This window comes from Plectropomus leopardus, chromosome 16 (assembly GCF_026936395.1).
Source record: "Plectropomus leopardus strain MGB_pleo_1.0 chromosome 16, ASM2693639v1, whole genome shotgun sequence".
Classification (NCBI taxonomy): Eukaryota; Metazoa; Chordata; class Actinopteri; order Perciformes; family Serranidae; genus Plectropomus; species Plectropomus leopardus.
Window position 1 is genome coordinate 21,370,947 of NC_142191.1, and position 19,898 is coordinate 21,390,844.

The 19,898-nt window shown below is 39.1% G+C and overlaps 1 protein-coding gene across 2 annotated transcripts in view; it reads right to left on the minus strand.

Annotated features, from left to right (window-relative positions):
* syne2a (spectrin repeat containing, nuclear envelope 2a) overlaps positions 1 to 19,898 on the minus strand; it is a 113,415-nt gene that overhangs the window by 88,637 nt on the left and 4,880 nt on the right. Inside the window, exons 3-30 of one of the 2 annotated variants that reach the window (XM_088089049.1) lie at positions 19,363 to 19,424; positions 16,544 to 16,639; positions 16,279 to 16,356; positions 16,106 to 16,198; positions 15,699 to 15,895; positions 14,265 to 14,464; positions 13,886 to 13,986; positions 13,595 to 13,684; positions 13,053 to 13,166; positions 12,817 to 12,954; positions 12,477 to 12,641; positions 12,225 to 12,337; positions 11,187 to 11,355; positions 10,842 to 10,938; positions 10,481 to 10,686; positions 10,205 to 10,357; positions 8,765 to 8,902; positions 8,538 to 8,639; positions 8,044 to 8,211; positions 7,769 to 7,927; positions 6,970 to 7,671; positions 6,380 to 6,514; positions 4,942 to 5,097; positions 4,665 to 4,825; positions 3,194 to 3,527; positions 1,443 to 1,558; positions 809 to 929; positions 432 to 598 (exon numbers count right to left, since the gene is read on the minus strand). In XM_088089049.1, the coding sequence (XP_087945175.1) occupies positions 432 to 598; positions 809 to 929; positions 1,443 to 1,558; positions 3,194 to 3,527; positions 4,665 to 4,825; positions 4,942 to 5,097; positions 6,380 to 6,514; positions 6,970 to 7,671; positions 7,769 to 7,927; positions 8,044 to 8,211; positions 8,538 to 8,639; positions 8,765 to 8,902; positions 10,205 to 10,357; positions 10,481 to 10,686; positions 10,842 to 10,938; positions 11,187 to 11,355; positions 12,225 to 12,337; positions 12,477 to 12,641; positions 12,817 to 12,954; positions 13,053 to 13,166; positions 13,595 to 13,684; positions 13,886 to 13,986; positions 14,265 to 14,464; positions 15,699 to 15,895; positions 16,106 to 16,198; positions 16,279 to 16,356; positions 16,544 to 16,639; positions 19,363 to 19,424 (4,531 nt within the window). The remainder of the gene's footprint in view (positions 1 to 431; positions 599 to 808; positions 930 to 1,442; positions 1,559 to 3,193; positions 3,528 to 4,664; positions 4,826 to 4,941; positions 5,098 to 6,379; positions 6,515 to 6,969; positions 7,672 to 7,768; positions 7,928 to 8,043; positions 8,212 to 8,537; positions 8,640 to 8,764; positions 8,903 to 10,204; positions 10,358 to 10,480; positions 10,687 to 10,841; positions 10,939 to 11,186; positions 11,356 to 12,224; positions 12,338 to 12,476; positions 12,642 to 12,816; positions 12,955 to 13,052; positions 13,167 to 13,594; positions 13,685 to 13,885; positions 13,987 to 14,264; positions 14,465 to 15,698; positions 15,896 to 16,105; positions 16,199 to 16,278; positions 16,357 to 16,543; positions 16,640 to 19,362; positions 19,425 to 19,898) is intronic. The other variant, XM_088089048.1, reaches the window with a different exon arrangement.

Sequence of the window (19,898 nt, forward strand, 5' to 3'; positions counted from 1 at the left end):
CATGTTCAGAAACATTAAGTGATAATCTCATCTAATATACCTTTAATAAGTTCTTCTTATGCATAGTACTAAGATATGGTTATAAGTTAAACCCCTCTTTCCATTCTTCAAAACAGAAATTTTAATATCTACATGTCCATGACAACTGGGCAAACTAACTCTGCTGATGAAAGTGATGACAGTGACTGACAGTTCCCGAATGACATAAAGTATAACATTTTATGGTCAAGAATACAGTTTGATCCTCAATTTACATCACATTTACAGTGCTTGAGAAATTATATTCTGCAGTAATATTTTTCCAAAAGAACACTTTGTACAATGCAATATGCCTGATTGGTTTACTGATTTGAAAGATCACCGACAGGAATAAGTGTTACAAATGTGCTTATGTCTGCAATATTGTTTTTATAAATTAAGTTGCACTGTACCTGTTCTGTAGGCACATTTGTTGGCCTCTCCACTGCTGAGTCAGCTGCTCCCAGTCTGTTTCCACTTCACCATTATCTTCACTGCTCATCAGATGGCAGAATTGAGAAAGCTGGGCATGCTGGAGCTCAAACTTAAACCACAGTGCCTCTGCCTCCTGTTTTAAAGTCTGTTAACATGTGACATGCAGTCAGTCAGTGAAATTTGATCATTTGTGATGTTTGACTTTGCAAGGATAAGGCTGCTAAATAATAGCTTTGTTTTATTTTGTAAAGGATGCAGTGAAGCACAAGATCAGTCTGCTTTAGGAGCATGATTTGAAGATGGATTTTTCTCAAACAATTTCTGAATGTGTATGTGAAGTGTTGCTTCAACTTGCCTGTAGTTGCTTCCTATGGATCTCCAGGGTGGAGATGGTGACAGGGTCCAGGATAAACTCGTCCAGATGTTGTTTATTCTTCTGGAGTTGAGAGTGAAATGCCAAGCGGGACTTTCTGTACCTGAAAGTGAAAGATTTACATGTTGTTTCAATGTAATGTTGTCTGAGACTGGCAGGCTGCATGGGATCACAGCCTGCTGCAAAATCTGTGACATCAAGTTCATTTTACTCGTGACTTTTATGCTTATTTCACTGTTTTGTAAACAATGTACATGGCAGAGATATAAAACAGTTGAAACAGGCGATAAAATTCATGCTTAATTTGTTTAAATGAATAATAAAACAGTCCCTTCCAAAGCATGCTGCTGAAGCAGAACGTCTTTAAAAGAGAACCTGGACTCTATGAGTTTGAGTTAAGTCGGAGTTTATCAACATTCATGCTCACAGTTAACAACTAAATATACACCCCATATATCATACACTTTCATAGAACCATGCATACATTAACAAACCATTAAAAGTAATTATTTTCCCATGTTTTTGTGTCAAAGTGACTCATGGGAATAACACTTTTTTTCTAAATTGACAGCTCTTCAAACAACAAAAAAGGAAGAATTAATATACAAACACATACCTATCCAGTGCTTCCTGTTCAGAGAAGTGTTCTTCCTGTGGTGGGGCGACTGTCTCCGGGATGACGGTCCACTCTGCCTCCTGCTTGGTCTCCACACTGTCAACCCTGACAACCGCCTGGAAGATAGTAACAGTCCACTGAGAAAAGGAGGAAGAGATGGAACGGCGATCCTATCCAATTACTGAGGATTAGTGCCCTGCAGCTGGTGCTGTGTCTTGTACAGGTCAGTCACAGCCAATCAAACTGCAGAGTTTTTTTTCTAACCAGGGACACTCAGGGAAAGGACACTTTTAAATGTAACGTATAGAGTAAATCAGATTATTTAGGGTAATTAAGGTATGCTACATACAGAGTCTAATATCATTAGCATTATACCTCCAGTCACATTCGGTTTGTGTTACCATTTATTTTAGCAAGTTTTCGCTTTTATTCTTTAATTCCTACCTGCAGGAATCAAAGAACAATGTGGTAAGTAGTAATCAATAACTTTAAATTTCCCCCTTTTTTGTGTCAGCATCCTGAACAAGGCAATGTGCAGAAACATGAAAATGAAAAGACTGCATCAGGGTTATTGTGGAGCAAGAACAGTGAAAGTATATTTGGGCATCAAAAATACAATTTGTCATTGAAAAAGGAAACAATGGCACTAAAAAAATCATTAGGCATTAAAATTATTTTATTTTACTGATATTGTTTTGCACTCTGATGTGATTTCCAATGACAATTTCCTTATTTTATTCTTCATGTCACTCTTTTTCCAGTGTCTGGCAGCTTTTTTCCAATCTTTTTTTAGTTTCAACTTTCTGTCACTGTTTTGGCATGCAGTGGAGGAGTTTGAGGGGAGGGGCAAGGACAACATAAATCACATATAATCTGCATACTGAGGAAAGAACCTCATTCTCCTGGAGGACAGAGCAGACTGCAGAATGAAAATAAATAAATGAATAAATAAATAAAAAAATATAAAAATTAATAATAACATTAATGTAATAATTTTTAACGCCTGTGTTTTTATTTTTTGGTGGATTCTAGGTGCTGTATCATAGGCAAGTGGACTTGCTTGAGTTTCTCTCATCTGAGTAGCTTCTTCAGTCAAGAACTGAACAACTTCCAGTTCCACTTCCAGTTGGTGCTGGATGAGATGTGAAACATCTTAAGAAACTCAAGTAGGTCCAGTTGTCTCAGATATACCACTTAAAATTACCATGACCTGAATGATAGTCTTCATTAGCATTGTTTGATGGAATTTTTTCAATGCCAATTTTTCCTTTTTCAATGCCAAATTTTATTTTTGATGTCGAAACATACTGTCACTGACTGTTTAAGCTTCATTGCTTATTAATATGACCCTATTTTATTTGATTTAAAGCATTGACGTTATTTTCTTATTAGAGAAGATTCTAACTGCCTGACTGGCTTGAATTATGATCTACTATTGAGTGTGGACATGTGTGGACAATGTTATTCGCATAGGAAACCAGAAGCTGTGAAATACAATCCAAAACTGAAATGAAATCTAAACTTCTTCTAAATCACAGTGACTGTGTGCTAAAGGAAAGGCAACTAAAACAACTTCCATGCTGACCACACACTATAGAGAAGCTATTATGTTACATTGCTTATTAGTAGAATTTTAAAACAAAATTTAAGGTCTTAAAACTTTCAAAATGCAATACCTATTTCTGGGAGCTCACGAGACTGAAAAAATAGAGAAAAACATTTATGAAAGCACTCATGTGCACCCCTCCTACCTGTACATGAGCCTGAGTTTGCTGGTTGCTCTCTGTGATGTTCAGTAGACGTGCTTTCAGATGCTGCTCTTTGGCTCGAAGCGACGGCTTTAGTTTCTTCCCCGACCCGCAGCCACTATGTTGTGTCAGGTCACCCTCACTTTGTGTTGGGACGTCCCGAGCTTGCAGCTGAAGGATATCAGCACAAAGCTGAACTGACCCAGCACAACACACAGGTGAGATGTGTTGTTGGCTGTCCACGCTTTGTTCCTGTGGGAGATTGTTGCTCTGCTGTGTGTCGCCCGACACGCCAGTCGCTCTCAGTGGGGTGCTTCCATAGAGCTGCCGTCCCCTGCTGGTTTAAAAAGGGTTTATCAGAGGGAGGTCGGGGACAGTCAGTTACAACCACTCAGTCACTACAGGGATCTCATTAAGATTAATAGACTGGAAGGATTACAGGGTGGCAATCGTTAATAAGTAAGCTGTCTGCTAAAATTAAAAAATGCAGTTCAACTTAAATTTGATTCACAGTTTATAGACACTACAGAAAATGTTTAATGTGCTACCTACCAATAGATGAATATAAAATAGCAGAAATACCCATGAAAGTTTTGTGTCTGAATTCTTTTATTTTTTGATAATTTAACTTGAACTTATATTTGAAATATGAGCTGAAATGTATGTTTACATGCACCAAATACTTAAAGCACTTAAGGACAGACTTCATAAGAGCACATCCAAGGACTTTTCAATGAATACAAGCACCTATTTGGGGAAAATCAAGCACTCAACTTGAGGTGACATCTTTGTCAGTATTGCTAAACACCTACAACCTGTAGAACACCTGACCTACTCTACGACATTTTATTTTATATAATATTCAAATTTGCCCGCATTTACTGTTCATCCCATGACCTCATAATTATTCACTTTTTTGTTTTACATTTGTTTTTTGCTTACTGACCTTAAAATGTGAAAGATGGTCATTAAAATAGTGTAAAAAAAACTTGAGGTACCACATGGCATCAGGTAAAATATGATCTTCTCTACCCACGATCTCCTCGAGTGGAGAAAGATTTATAAAATGATCTCTTAAAAGAATTTCTTATTAACAAAACATCCATGCTGTAATTTTCCTCAGGTTGACTAAAGTTATTCTTTTGACTTGCCATTTTCCAGAGAATCGTGGTACATTGATAAATTTGAGTACTGTGCAAAATAAATACTTATCAGGGTTTTTTTCTCTTAACACCACAGACTTCAATACTTTTAATTTCTAAAAAATAGCCCTGGACACATCTCAAATTCAGTCATAAAGCAAACCCAGTTGAGACCGTACCAGGCTGAGGAATGACATGAACGACCTTGGATTCGGAGCAGACATGCATGAAAGTACATCTAAGAGATGTTGATCTTGTTATTTCCTTCTTAAATGCTGTCATGTCTAGTATATTGCAGCTTATGATGCAGCATTTATTTAGTAACATCTTACCAGTCAGATGGCAGCACTGTGTCACTGGCTTGTGTTTCCTGTGCTTCATCTGACTCCCTCAGTTGGTCTGTTGCCAGGCACGAGGACTGTCTTGGCCTCAGTGTTTCACACAGCTCCTGGAGCGATTCAACCTCAACAGATTCAGCTCCATCCACGACGACCTGGGAGGAATGTCAACTTCTGAGAAACTGAAATCAAGTATCTTTCTGATCTTTTGCCAGTTTGCCAAACAGCACAGTCAGATGTTAATGCCATGTTACAGAGTTATGACGAATACCTGTTGCTGCAGCAAAAAGTCAGGGTCAGTTTGGTCAGTGGCTTCGTGCAGAGCGTTAGTTTGCGTTTCACATTGCACAGCAGAAAATGACTGCTTTCCCTCTCTGATCTTAGACCATAAGATGGGAACAAAGGTGCACATTTCTCTGCGTACATCCTGAGTGTGACACAGACAAGCAGATAATGACATTTAATGAAAATGAAAAAATGTAAGTGTTGACAAGTTATCAGGATATATCATAGCTGTTAGGGGCTAAAATTAACAAGTAAAATGCTGAATTCATTGAGTTCTTCAGTAATGTATATTTGTTATAGTGTTAATGGTGGCATACTTACGGAAGTAAATGTGAGCGATATGTATTTTAAAAAAAAGCAACAGCCACTGAATACTTAATATTGATATTTAACACCACTGAATTCATAGCATTGAAATAGTCTACTTTGATACAATTTATCTGAATGTATTTTTTCTAAATTCAACTCTTAGAAATCAAAATATGAAATTTCTTGATTTTCAGTTTCAAAAGCTGAATTTGAATATGCAGTTCATCAGCTGGATGAAGTGTCGCGTGACCATCTATTTTTTTTGCCCAGTGGAAAGAGACGTTTTTAATTCTGCTGACAGCAACATCTGACACATAAGCTAACGTGACTAGTGAGCATGCTGCAGCTGAAAGCTAGTAGTCAGCTGGAGATGCTTGATAGGCACAAGTGTGAACAGCGATGTGTCTTGGCTGGTCCCTTGGGTTTTTGGATAACCAAAACGCATGTTAATATCAGGTCTAAACAGGCTCTACATCTTTGGGTATAAATGTTGGACTTGCTTTTTTCTAGGATCAAATTACTGACAGGCTGTGCTCTGATAGGACAAAGTTGGTTCGATTGCGTTCAGGCTCAGTTGCTTACCCCGTCCAGGGTGGTCTGGCTGTTGCTTTTTTTCAACTTTATGTTTTTATGTCAGAATTTAACCAAAAATCAATCTGAATTGAATATTTTTCTTCTTGTTGTTGATATTCTGAAACTTGAATTTTTGGATCTGAATTTGTAAACACAGTTTTTGAAATTGCAAATCAAGGCATTTCATTTTTGAAAGAGATTCAAAGAGGTGAATTCAAAACAAATAAATTCAGATACATGTTTTTTGAAGTAAAATTTTACAATGTCATGAATTCAGTTTACATTTAAATGTTAAGTATTCAGTGGTTGTTTAATTACTTATTTCTTGAATTTGCTTACATATTCTAAAAATTACAATATTGTAAGCAAAGCAGTTAAATGAAACCTAATTGGATATTATTTATTATGTCATTGTTTCAAAAAATAGTTTGACATGTTGCAAAAATACACTATTTACTTTCTTGCTGAGAGTTGTGTCAGAGGCTTAACACAATTTCTCTCTCTAGTTAGTGTGAGTCTCCTGCGTACAGTTCCCATCGTACCTCCCACTGCTTTCTGACTGAGTTTGAGAGGAGCATCAAGTCCTGGAGCTGGGGCCCAGTGCAAAAGGCCCCAAAACCCTCCACAGCACCGAGGAACTCCTCCAGGATGGCAGGCTGCAGAATCTTTAAAGCCCTCTGAACAGAAAGACATAAAGCTGGACAAACATGCAAGGACAAAACTGGCAGCTATGCAAAGCAGAACATCACAGACCTCTGAACATTGTGTTCTTATTCTGAAACTAAAATTTGAGTTTCCAAGGTCTGGATGTTGTTACATGTAAAGCATTTGTAATTTTAAGCATCTGATAAGCAACGAACGTATAGAAAGCTGGCTTTACGGTCACTTTGAAATAGATCACATTTAGTAGCAAGTGCAATGGTAGATTTTTGGCAAATGATAGAAAAAAAATCTGAATATCAAGACATAGATTCTTAGTTTCCGTAAATCACTATAAATATTTTTTTCTTTACTTTTTTTTTTAAATGACAAGACTTTTTCAAAGATGATATACTTTTTTTCCCAAAAACTGAAAAATCTGTTTGGTTAAGTAATGCCTTTATTTTCCATCATTTAATGTTTAAAACTGTACCTGCTTCCTCTTCGCTTGTGACGCTGAAATCTCTTTGCCACCAAATAACTTGATGGCTTGCTGGATCCGTCCTTGTAGACGAAACCTGGCCTTCTCCAGTCTGCTCCTCGCCATTGACTGGGCTTTTGAATGAACTTCACTGCGGACCATAACTGGCGGCTGTGGAGATGCTTTATCACTCTGTAGAATGTTTGGTTGCCCTTTTATTCTGGAAACTGGTGTATGAGTTTGTGAGGGGGGTGAGCTTTCAACAGGAGTTTGGATCAAAGCAGGCAAAGGTTGATCATTTTGACTCGGACATGAAGCCTGAGCGAGAAACTTGGAAAATGGCTGAGGTTGGATCATGGGCTCAGATTCTGCTGCTTTTACAGGTTCATTAAGAGGAGAGTGAGTATGAGGTACCAGTTCCTTCAGTGGTTGAGGCAGCGTTTGGATTCTGACATGTGGTATAACAATGGCCGGCTCATCCTGTGTGTACACGTCCTGGGTTTTAGGCCAACCCTGGGGAACTCTTGACTTTTGTTGAGGCGTCTGAGGTGAAGCCTGATTTGGGTCCTGGGTCTGCAGCATAACATTCCCAATCTGGTCAACATGTTTGGTTCTGGCCACAACTAAAAAGCCTGCCTCTGGCTGTCTCTGTGTCTGATGGGCTGTTTGAATGTGCTGCTGAAAACCGAGGGAGCTAAACATTCCAAGAATCTCCTAAAAAATATTAAACACACAAATCAGATAGTTTAAAAAGATTATGAGTAACAGCTTAAGAGGTGAAAAAAGTGACCACACTCTGATATAAACTAACCTTGCAGTGGGAGCCTGCTTCTGAGATCCTGTCCTGCATGCTGAAAGTACAGAGGTGCTGCAGAGGAGAGGTTTTCTGAACTCGCCTTACAAGGTCCTGCAGATCCTGTCCCTCAGTTACAATCTGGTTCTCCAGCTGCAAGCCTCGAGAAATCAGCATCTAGAGAGGATTATACAGAATACTCTGTGTTATGTGCACTGTATTGTTTACAGTGGTGCAATGTAACTCAACTAATGTAATGAATGCAAACTAATGTAAAGTTTGGGTCTGCTGACTTTGGCTGTAGGTTCCAATGTAGAGCGTCCTCTGTGCTGTTTCTCTTTAAGGTGCTGATAACAGTCCAGGGCCTCTGTGCTCCAACGGTCCAGCTCAGCCAGGCGACCCTCCAGCCCAGACGCAGCCCGCTGCAGCTCTCCGCAGGTCCTTTCTGCCTCAGAAACCATCTGTCGTACAGACACATGCAATTAGGACAAAGCTAATCCTTCACTTATCATTCTGCAACAAAGCACAGCAGCACTTTGCACACAGGATGACATATCAATGACAAACCTACAAGATTTACAAAACGATTTTGTAAATCTTGTAATTGCACCAATGGCTACAACTGCAGTGCCTCCTCTCTCTAGTTTAACGATTGGACAGCACTTGATGTATGTTAACCTGTGCACTTGTTCAATAAAGCTTCAGAATGGGTTTAGTCAATAACTGCAAAAAGGAATGCAGCCAGTTGAAAAATCATCACAGTCGATTAGTTTTCATGGCAGCGTACCTGTGGGAGAGTTTGCTGGAGGTTTTCTATCTGGGTTGTTTGAAAGTCTGGGGATGGACTGACAGATGAAAGGTCCACCTCTGCCAACCTTTTACACATGAGCTGATAAAAAGTGTAAGAGGCAAAAATAGTGAGTAGCTCAGGCACAGAAAGATACAAAAACCAGGGCTTTGTTTGCTGCTGATTTTCATCTACCTATACTTTCATTAATTTGTAACTTTGCCAACCTGTAGTTTCTGTCTGCTTGCTTTCAGTTGGACTGAGGACACCTCGAGTGGTTGCCTCAGTAGCCAGCTGGCCTCCTGGGTCAGTGAGTGCACCATTTGAAGACACATTGGACTGACACTGGGCTCCGATGACACCTCCTGAGAAAGACATGTTTCAAGGCAATCAACCGTCATTAATATTTGTATGTCCTGCTATCCAGTGATATAAAGTAAATAAGTACATTTACCACGCTTAAGTACAATTTTCAGGTATTTGTAGTTTAGTTTAGTATTTCAATTTATGTTACTATGTACATATACTCCACTACATCTCACACCCTGGCCACATTATCACCTCACTGCACTGCTGTGGCACGCATGCTAGCAGTGTTCACACAGACAGCATTGCTGCTGGGGAACTACTGTACTTCCACAAGTCACTGCATTGTCAACAACACGGTTATACAAATATTTTACACTAAAGTTCCTTGTCTTTGCAAAAAAAGGGATTTTATCGACATCGTCAGAGGGCTTTGATTTAAAACAGAAATAGGAAAGGTTGGGTTAAAAAGATATATATATATATATATTTCATGTCTGTGACAAATGAAGATGTTGAAACTGTAGTTAAAGGTGATACGATGTCAATACAACATTCAACATTTTCACTGTCTAGTTTTTACTAGAAGCCAAAAAAGTGAGACTCCTATTCTCTAGAATTTAAGAAAGCTGAGGAGCAGTCGAGCCGTGACTGAGAGCTGCTCACACGGGCACTTTGGCTGCACCAACCTGTTAACAGGGGTGCTAAAAAAAAAAAAAGGATCTGCAACACACGTACATTGCTCGTGCAAGCAGTGTGGCCCATGCATCAGATGCAAATACTGTACTCTTAACTCCACAATGTTTACTTCAGTAATTTCAGTTACTTGCTAGTTGGCAGATTCAGATTAAGAATAGTGAATATAATTAACAAATTTATTTCTTATGTATTATTATAGATTAAACTAACTGTTAGCAGATAAAGTAGTAAAAATTTGTTCCTCTTTTACGATTAAAATATCAAAATATCAGTAATAGGAATCTAATTATATAATATACTTCATTCTGAAAGGGTAATTCTTCATCGTAAGTACTTTTACTTTTGGTACTTTGTAAGGTACTAAGTAAGTTTTGATGAAAAATCTTCTGTACTTTTACTCAAGTAACATTTTGAATGCAGGACTTTTACTTGGAAGAGAGTTTTTCTACACTGTGGTATTGCTAATTGATCTGAGTACTCCTTAAACAGCGGCTGTTTTACTGTGTTTAAAGTTAAGTTTAATGTCACATTCAAAATTAAACAATAGGTCTTGAGCTGAACACTTTTGGTTAAATTATGAACATTGTATTCATTAAATCTTAACTGGACCTTCATGTACAGTCTGCGCTCATGTGGAAAAAACAGCAAGAACGCATACTTACGAACATTGTCCTCTTCATGCATTCAGCCCACTGCATGTTGACTTTGCTGAGTTGCTCGATCAGAGCAAGGCTGGTCGAAGGTTCTGTCACTTCAATGAGCAAGTTCCCCGCCTCATTTAACTTTGCCTGACATGACGTCCACTCACTCATGTCCTATAGCAACCAAACCAAAACACAGAATTATAGCTGCAGCTTTGAAACAGTGGACATTATAGTGAGTGTCATAAAGAAATCGTTTTGAGTTATTCATTAACAGAATTCCAGACTAGAGATTACCTTCGTCCCCACAACTGGAGACTGAGCACTGGAATGTATCTTTTGTCCAAGCCATGTCTGTAGAGAAGTGAGGCACCTGTCGTAAGTCTCCCATGCAGACACCACTCTTTCCATCGTCCCTTTCACAGCCGTCACAGCCTGTGTGACCAACTCAGCTTCACTTTCTACTTCCTTCACCTGACGGGTAATAAGCTGGGAATCGTTGCCTGGGAGTGACAAGTGTTCAGAGATGAAATCTTGATTTATTAAAAATTTAAAAATCTTCAAGAATTATATTATCTGCAGAGAACACGACATAGCAGAGATTAAGCTTGGATTTTGTGCTAACAGGACTCGTGTCACAGACACACTCAGCTCATACCTAGTGCTGCTTTGCTGGTGTAAGCATCTGCCTTCTCCTTCAGGTTTTGGAGAGCATCCATCAGAATTAAAAGCAGGCTTTGGCGATCTACTGTTTCCTGGACAACAACACACATAAGTCATCTTTTTTCTTATTTTTTTAGTTAGCATACTTTGTCAGATGACTCACTCGATCTAAAAAATGCATCATTTTATAAATAAATGCTAAATGTATATATTTTTTCCCTCAAACCTTTGCGAATGAGCTTGAAAGAATACCTGTTATCTCACAATAGTGTGTCTGATACTAGCATGTTTCTGCAACTGGTGCAGTCAAGTTTTATGTCCTGCTCTTTCAGATACTTACATGCCAGTCCTGCAAAAGCAGAAGTACTTTCTCCTGAGATCTGTAAGGAGTTTTCCAGGTCTGAACCTTAGCACTGATGCGGCCCAGGAGATCCAGTACAGTGTGACGGGATTCCCGGTAATCCAACTTGATCCCTTGATACTTGGCTGTGACTCGGATATTGGTTAAACTGTTTCCAGATAAAGAAGGTGTTAATTCATTGTTTCATTTTTTACTGATGCTTTTCATGCAAGAGATTTTAAACCATAGTTAGTAACTTTTATGAAAAGCTGACTTTTTCATATTTACAAAAACTGTCATTATATAGACACAGGACTAAATGAGACAAACTGTGAAAAAATATCATATTCCTCTGCCTACTCTATTCCCTTGTAGCTCCTCTAATGACATTATCGCAAGTCCATCAGCGCTGAGGAGTCTCCCACACAGCTGTCAATTATGTCAGTTGCTGCTTGTGGACAGCAACTGTCAAACTAGGCAGCGCTGATCAAAAATGAATAGAGATTATGTTACTGTACTGCATATTTATCACCTCAAATGTTTTCAGAAATGTGGCGGAGTCACAGTCTTTCTAATTTTACAGCTAAATAATGTTTTTACGAAAACATTTGAGGAATATGGGGAATTCATTCTGGTCAGAAATCAGCCCAATTATCTGCAGAGGGCTCTTCATCCCTAAAACAAACAGACCTGGAGATTAAAACCACTAGAAACACTGCATAAAGCAGATTCACAAATGGCCTTATCTAGAGCCAATGTTTGTTTTGTTGATTCTGGGCTTCTGTAGAAACATGACTGTGCAACATGATCTCCATCGACAAGTACCCACTCCCTATATAGATATAAAAAGCTTATTTTAAGGTAATGAAAACACAACGGTTCTTATTTAGAGGTGATTCTACACTAAAGAAAACATACTCATTATATTAACTCTGCCAATGTATCCCCCTAAATCCTAAACACAAGACCTTTTAACATCAATGTGAGAATATTAATAAAATTCAGGTAAGACAGAGGTTGAATAATTATGTAACATACCGTCTTTTTATCTCATCAAACTTTTCAAGGGGCACTATTATGTTCCCTGAATTATCCGTGTTGAGATAGGTATCAAGGATTTTGATGTTGTAGCTCATCTCTGTCATTAATGTCTGAAAAAAATGCAGCAAAAAAAGATTATTAGAAGTTTCATGTCACGAACACTGGAAAAACTTTTTAAAAAGATTAAAAAAAGATTTTTAAAAACAGGAAAAATCAAATCTGTTCTGCAGTTTTAAAATCAAAATTAACCTTCTGAGTGTCTTGTTGAGCTCTTGCTTCTTTAGCAGCATCTGCATGATCTTTCACTCTGTCTCCCTCCTCTGTCAGCGCTGCCTCTGCGCGCTGCAGCCACACGACAACTGAGTCCAGAGGAGGAGGAAGCCCTGAGTCCAGGTCTGTTTTACATCTCTGCAGCTGGGGAACAACACACATACACAACATGGTTTAAGCACCTGGGCAGAGTGCTCTGTAAGCATTTCTCATTCATCTGGAGAGATACAAAGGAACTGAATCAGTAGGAGCCATTTTCCAAACTAAAAGCTATGTTGGGAGCAAATAATTGTCCCATTTTGTCTCATCATTTCCTCACCTCCTGCTCCAGACGATCCCACGCTGTTCTGAGAGCACACTGCTCTTGGCTCAGCTCAGGGCAGTGTCTTATCGAGGCGAGGAGGGTCATCACCGGTCTCCTTTGCTCAGTGAAGGAACCAGAGAGGTTCTGAAACACCTGATAAGCCAAACACAGTAACAACAAACAATCACTGTACAACAATACAGAATAATACACACAAATGAATATTTTCTTCTTTGAGTTTTTGTGCTTACATTATATTTTTCTGCAAAGCTGGATTGCTCTGCAGCCGTCCATGCCTCTAACAGTTCCTGGTAGGCTTGCTGCAGCCAGCAGGTCACCTCTGCTGCTCGCTCACTTGGAGAGACCTACATTTAAAATAACAGAAACTGTCACTAACTGCACTTCTGTGTTTACTGAGGTGAAGACACACGTAAGATGTTTGTGCTAGACTCATGCAGACCTAACAGCTAAACTCAGCTACAATTTGTTTCACCTCAATAAAGTCTATAATTTCTGACCTCTGGAAACAATAGCAGAAAAACATTTTTAAAATGTAAGCCCCCTGCAAAAATAGCCATGCATCTTATAAACAGCCAAATTGAATTCAATGCATTACTGTAGATGCAGTCCTTGTGAAGTGGCCCATTGAATTGTTTGCTAAAATAAAAGCCCCTTAAATTTGTACTTAAGTACAGTACTTAATTGAATGTACTTAGTTACATTCCACCACTGAAACTGACTTTTTTCCTGGTGTGTGCCTGGTGTGTGCCTGGTGTGTGCCTGGTGTGTGCACCTGGCGTAATGGTGAAACAGCGATTGCAGGAGTGAACTGAGCAGGCAAGTTCCCAGGTGAAAGAGAAAAGGGTTGAACCAGAGGAAACAGCTGCACCCAGCCACAAGAGGAGAAGAGGGAAAATAATTAACACTTTCAGGCAAAAGACTGTGGGTCCAAGCTTGAAATGGGGAAGACAAGCAGCATGAAACAGCTTTATTGCTTTGCAAGTATAAACTTTCAAGATATTTGTAGTTCAATGCAGTCAGTTCTGCAGTGAAGGCGATTAAAAGTAGTGGTTTGTTTGTCTACCTGCAGATGGTCATCAGGTGCCGGCATGTCATTGGAGTATTGTAAAAACTGGGCCACATAAGTCATAATGGATTTCTCATCAGGGTCTTCAACATCAATATCTGGGGTTCAGGAAAATACACAGAACACTTTAGACGACATTTTCTTAAATTAAACGGAAGCACAACCAGTTTTAATTTTTTTGCTTAAGAAAAATTAGAATGAAAATAATGAAATACATCTTTTCTCTTTACTTCCTAGGAGCAGTAATTCATCTTTTTTCCCCAAAAAGTCAGGTCAAGAATTCGCGGTGAGTTTTTTTCTGATTGGTAACAATAATTTGTCATGCTTCCTGTTATTTATAAATATTGTGATAGCAATGTTTCTTAGTAAGCCTCACCCTGGGGCTCCAGCAGTCGGGGGATGTGGAGCTCCCTCTCGGCCAGGTGAAACGCCTCCTCCAGGTTCTCCTGGTTGCTTCTGGACTGAACCAGTGAGAGATCAGCCAGCTGTGGTCTGAGAGAGCACAGGATGGCCAAGAAGGCCTCTCCACTTCTCCAGCTCGACTTAAAGTTCCTCATGCTGACGGAGCAACCAACCCTAGAGAGAAAAAGACAGGTGGACAAGAAAAAAAGCCAAAAAAAAAAAGAAAAGGGAAAAAGACAGTTGCTTGGATTAGTGGTGTCCAGTCCATGGTACGAAGACTTTAACGCATAGAGAAACCAAACAGGGTCTGAGCCAGTCTGTCTTGAGACAGCATTTTTTTGTGTTGTTCGTCAGTCCATCTGTCCGTCCACCCCATCCTCGTGAACATGATATCTCAAGAAAGCCTTGAGGGAATTTGTTCAAATTTGGGACAAATGTCTCCTTGGACTCAAGGATGAACTGACTTTAATTTGGTGGCTGAAGGTCAAAAGTCGTAGTGAACTCAGAAAACATGTTTTTGGCCATAACTCAAGAGTTCATATGCTCATTATGACGTAATTTCTGGGGTGGCCCGTTGAAAGTCGAGGTCTTGATTCATCAGTCGGAGATCCTCGGTCGACTGAGATTGCTTCTGTGCAGTGAACTTCTGGGGACGTTTTGGAGTGAGTTCTTTTGACTGTAACTCTACTCTCTGCAGCTGCGATATGCAGGTAGCAGCATGGAGTGAGAGAGAGAGAGACCGCACCTTAATGTGAAGAAGAAGTGAAATTACAAGACACAGTCTCTGGCTCTAGTTGATATGTAGTGTCAGCAACAATGTTGTTGCACATTTGCGAGCCTTCATTAGCACCGTTACTTTGTTTACTATATCGCGTGAATGCTGCTGTCACACGTCCTGCGAAGCCTGTTCAAACTTTAAATCTTTGTGTGGAAAACAAAACGAATCACCCAGTATTTGTGTTGAACAGCCAAATCTGATTCGACTGCCATAATTCTGAGTTAGGTACAGCCCTAAATATTTCACATAAATGTATAACAGGATAAAAAGGATAGGGTGATGACATTTTATATCCAAGGGGTCAACTTCACTGATCATTATAATGTTTTGCAAAAACACTCTTCTGGCCATTAATCAACATTATATTTGGTGGACATTTGGTGACACCAATCTTGGGTGTCCAACTTGAAACTGTGCTGACTGTAAAGATCTTCTATACAATCGATCTGCTGCTGGGAGGGAAACTGTGTGTTAAGCATTCAAGCTTTCATAGACATACATGTAAACTGTAACTCTGACTTGACAGGGTCGGTAATTCTAGTTTTTATCTTACATCAAACCTCCTTTTAAAATTCAACAAGTATATCATGCTTTTGCTTTAAGCATTCATATACATGGTAGATAACCTACTTTTGGCATTGGTCCCTGACCCACATGAGCAGGGCCTTCTTGGCGGATATTCGGAAGCGTCTGTGGAGAGGTGACGTCCGGCCTGCAGGGACTGGACTGGCTGGGACTGGGCTGTCAGACCAGGAGTCCAGGCTGGTCAGAGAGTCAAGGGAGGAATGACAAGAGTTGAAGGAGAGCGTGCTGGCCAGCTCCTCGATCTAAAACAGAGACAGTAAAACAATACGTAGTTGATTTCAGATTATCAGTATTAACAATATTTTGTCAGTACAGTCTTCAAATATTTCACTTAAGTATCAATGATGCTGTTGCGTTTTGTTTCTTGTTTGTCTTGCTCTCATCCTACTCTTTTTTTCACAACAGCAGTCGCAGCTTAATATGTTCTGCAATAGTTTATGATTGGTACTCACATGACAGTGGAGGATGATGGTCCACACAAGTCCGAGGATGATGGAGGGCCGTCCATCTATGATATCTGGGATGTTTATGTTCACCAATTTGATCTAAACCAACCAACCAAAACAAATGTTAAAAACAACACACTGGACAAAGAGATACCATGTGTTTTTGTGGAGAAACGTACAGATTTTTTCTTGAGAAAGTTCAGTGCTGTCTCAATGTTGGCCCTGTGCTGGAAAACCCCTCGGCCCCTTTGTCTTTTCTGTGGAGATAAATCAGAACTTCAGCTTCATTGTGATAATTACGTTCATGTTAGCATGTTTTTATGCTGTTTTGGCTTTTAATTTTTTACCTCCCCAAAACTTGTCTACTGATTAATTAGAGATCTCTCAGAGGAATTTGGAACCTGTTCAACTTACTGATAACAGAAGCACGTTGTTGAAACTCACCATAGGTTGACCACTCATCACCTCCAGCAGGTCAAGCAGATGTGACCCATCTCTGAGGTCAGAGAAAAGGTCTGACACAAATGAGGGAGGGCTTCTCTGCAACAAAATGCACAAAATTTAAGTCCTCGAGATTCATCTGCCCAGTTGCATCAAAATAAAGGAGTGGGTGAGTTCAGGTGAAAGTTATTATCTATAATTAATTTCTCACTGAGTATCACGGGACTGATTCAGATAATGACTCACACACATAGTCAATAGTCATAGTCAATTGTATATCAAGAAAATCACAATAAAATGGCTTACATCTAAGTACTGTCACGCACAGAGGCTGGAATATGATGAAGGATTAACACCATGTTAAACAAAAGAATTTGAGATCTAGAGAATAAAGTCATAATATTACGAAAATTAAGTCGGAATTTCAAGAATAAAGTTGTAATTTTGTGAATGAAGTTGTAATATTATAAGAAAAAAAATCAGAATTTAACGTGAAAAAAGTCATAATCTTAAGAGAATAAAGACATAATTTTACATGAAAAAAGGCATAATTTTACGTGAATTAAGTTGTATTTTTACAGGACAGGGGATATTATATTACGGAAATAAACATATTGCAAGCAAACTATAAAACAGGTGCGAGCACAGGCAGCCTCCTTGGCATCTACTTTCCCCAATGTCGTGCAGTCAACGGGTAATGCTGTAAAATTACAACCTTATACTCGTAATATTACAACTTTTTTTCTCAGTCAACTAAAGAAAAGTAAGGCTCATGTCTATTATGTAGCTGGTAACTGACAGCTAGCAGCACGCTTCTGCACCTTATTGTCATGTGCTGTGTGGAATAACAGCAAAATCAATTTATCATCTTACTTCATTCATTTGGGGCCTTGTAAAATATCAAAATATTAGACAGCTGTGTATAAATAACCCTGGGTCATATTTGTTGGGGAGTGGTGCTAAATCATTCTGTGCAAAACAGAAAGTTGTTCAGGGTTTACACTTGTCATGTGGTTAAAAAGTAAAAGGCTGATGGAGAAATATTTCTTAAGTGCATCAGAAAGCAAAATGACTCCTGGGAAATGTGATGTGGGAAAAAATCAAATGCTGTGTATCAACATTTATTTTGGACAGACACAATATTTTAAATGCTATTCATATAACCTTTACAAATAATGCAAAAAGTCAGAGCTTACAAATTCTGTCTATTTCCAAAACTTGCTGCAATGAAACTGTCACTCAAAAGTTTCTGGGTCAAAGCTTTAGGCCAAATCACAACAGTGAACGCTGTCCTCTGGACATCAAGGAAGTATCTCCTGTTGGTGGCTGTCAGTGATCTCAGATTGGTGTAACAGATGGCAGGTTATGAACCAGTGATTTGAAGCGCAGTCATATGGACATGAGGTTATGAGGTGTCTGGGGTCAGATTACGTGCTGTTCTGCCTCACTGACGCACTATTTATACTCCAGCTGAGTGTCACGCAGCTCAAGGTCTCCTTCCAACAAGCGTCATAGTGAGCTGCTTCACTGCACCTCACCGTCTGAACAATGAGTCAGCATGTCTACAGCTCGCTCCATATCATTTACAGCCTGACCACTTTCATTTTCAACATGCTCCAGGTAGCGTTTGCCAAAATATGTTATATTTTAATTCTTGTCCAAATATTGCATCTAGAAAAGCAGTTAAACTCTGAGCAAAACATATATTAGCCCTTTTGATAAGGTTTTGCTCATTTCCCAAATTAAAGGTAGGTTTTAGAAAATACAGAAGACAAAATGGCTCAAACTTTTACTGAAACATGCGATAAAATAAAAATCCAGCAGGAATTTCAAATACTAGGAAATTCGAAGCCATGTAATAATGTATAAGCCAGTATCTTTCTTTTCTTTTTTGTTTTTACGCTTTACTACACCAAGGGATTTTAAGAATAGACAGTTTCTTTGTTTAGGGCCCTGACACACTGAGCCATCAGTCAGCCATTGGTCAACGTTGGGCGGGTAGCGTCTGTCGTCCTAGTTTTTGTGGTGTGTCTCGCATCATTGGCACTAGGTGACCATTGTCAGCTTTTTTTTTTGATGATTCAGCATGCTGAATCGACGGCATAGTGCGTCGGTGAGAGAAATCTCAGTAAACCAGAAGAGAAACGAATGTGAGGAAAGTAAAACAAGGGATAACATCAAAAGGTGGTGAGATGGAAAGAGTTATTTCCTATCACGCAGGGGCAGAATGTATGTGTTGGTTGGCCACTGGCTGTAGTCTTTGCTGTGTGTTCAAGCAAAACTTTTTGGCCAAGACACAGGCGACATGAGACAAAGCAACAGTCAGCATTCATGGCCACTTGTTCATTCATGTCAGTTTGGTGTGTTTGGGCCCATAAATGAGAACTGATGCTGCATATACACCTGCAGCTTTGTGTATCATGTTCATTTAGGTCCCTTTCTGCATCACTGCTCCAGCTACTAACACACTCACTCACTAACTTACTCTAACTGCCACAAAGATATTCTCCAAAAGATATAACCTATCTGACATGAATATAAACCTTTGTGTGGGAGCATCTTTGATAAAGCGCCAGGTCTTTATTTAGTTGGAAGTAGTAGAAAGCAATAGAAATACTTTTATACGTTCAAGAGATAAATCTGCAAAAAACATTTTGTCTTCAAAGCCTTAAAAACCCTCCCAGAGCCTCTGATCTTGACAAACAGATAAGTGTGTGCTGCTATTTCATTTCATTCTGGTGTGAGGAGTCATCTTTAGCTAATCCAACATAGGCATATTTTATCTTATAAGCATTATACATAAATAAAACATCTCAACATACCTTAGCGAGTTGAGCATTTATCCAGTTGGTGAACGTCCTTTTCTGAATCTGCTCATGCTCCACTGTCGAGGAAACAGACACAAAAAAATGTTATCTATACACATTCAGAACAAGATGAATTTAAATTAAATGGTTTATAATCTCTGGCATAAAGCAGTCATGAAGTACTGGATGCTGAAATCTGCTTTCGCTGATGATATTTGATTGTGCAACATGATGAATATATAAATCTGGAGTAAAAGTGATTCTTTCTTGGATTTTGGAAGCTTGTGCTTGCTGACAATAGTAACAACAATGACAATAAGTAATTTCTGACAGAATTTCCAATCATAAAGAAATGTTTTATTGTTGTGTAGCTCAAGAATGTAAATTCTTGCATTGCACTAAATGTAGTTGACCTGAGAAGCATCAGTGCCCTTCACACTTAGCATGTTTAATGATGAGAGGCTCCAGCTGCTCTTGGAAAGAGGTCGACCTCGTTGATGCTCCCGAGTAAAACACACACTGTGCCTGACTCTTCAGGTGACATAACAAGG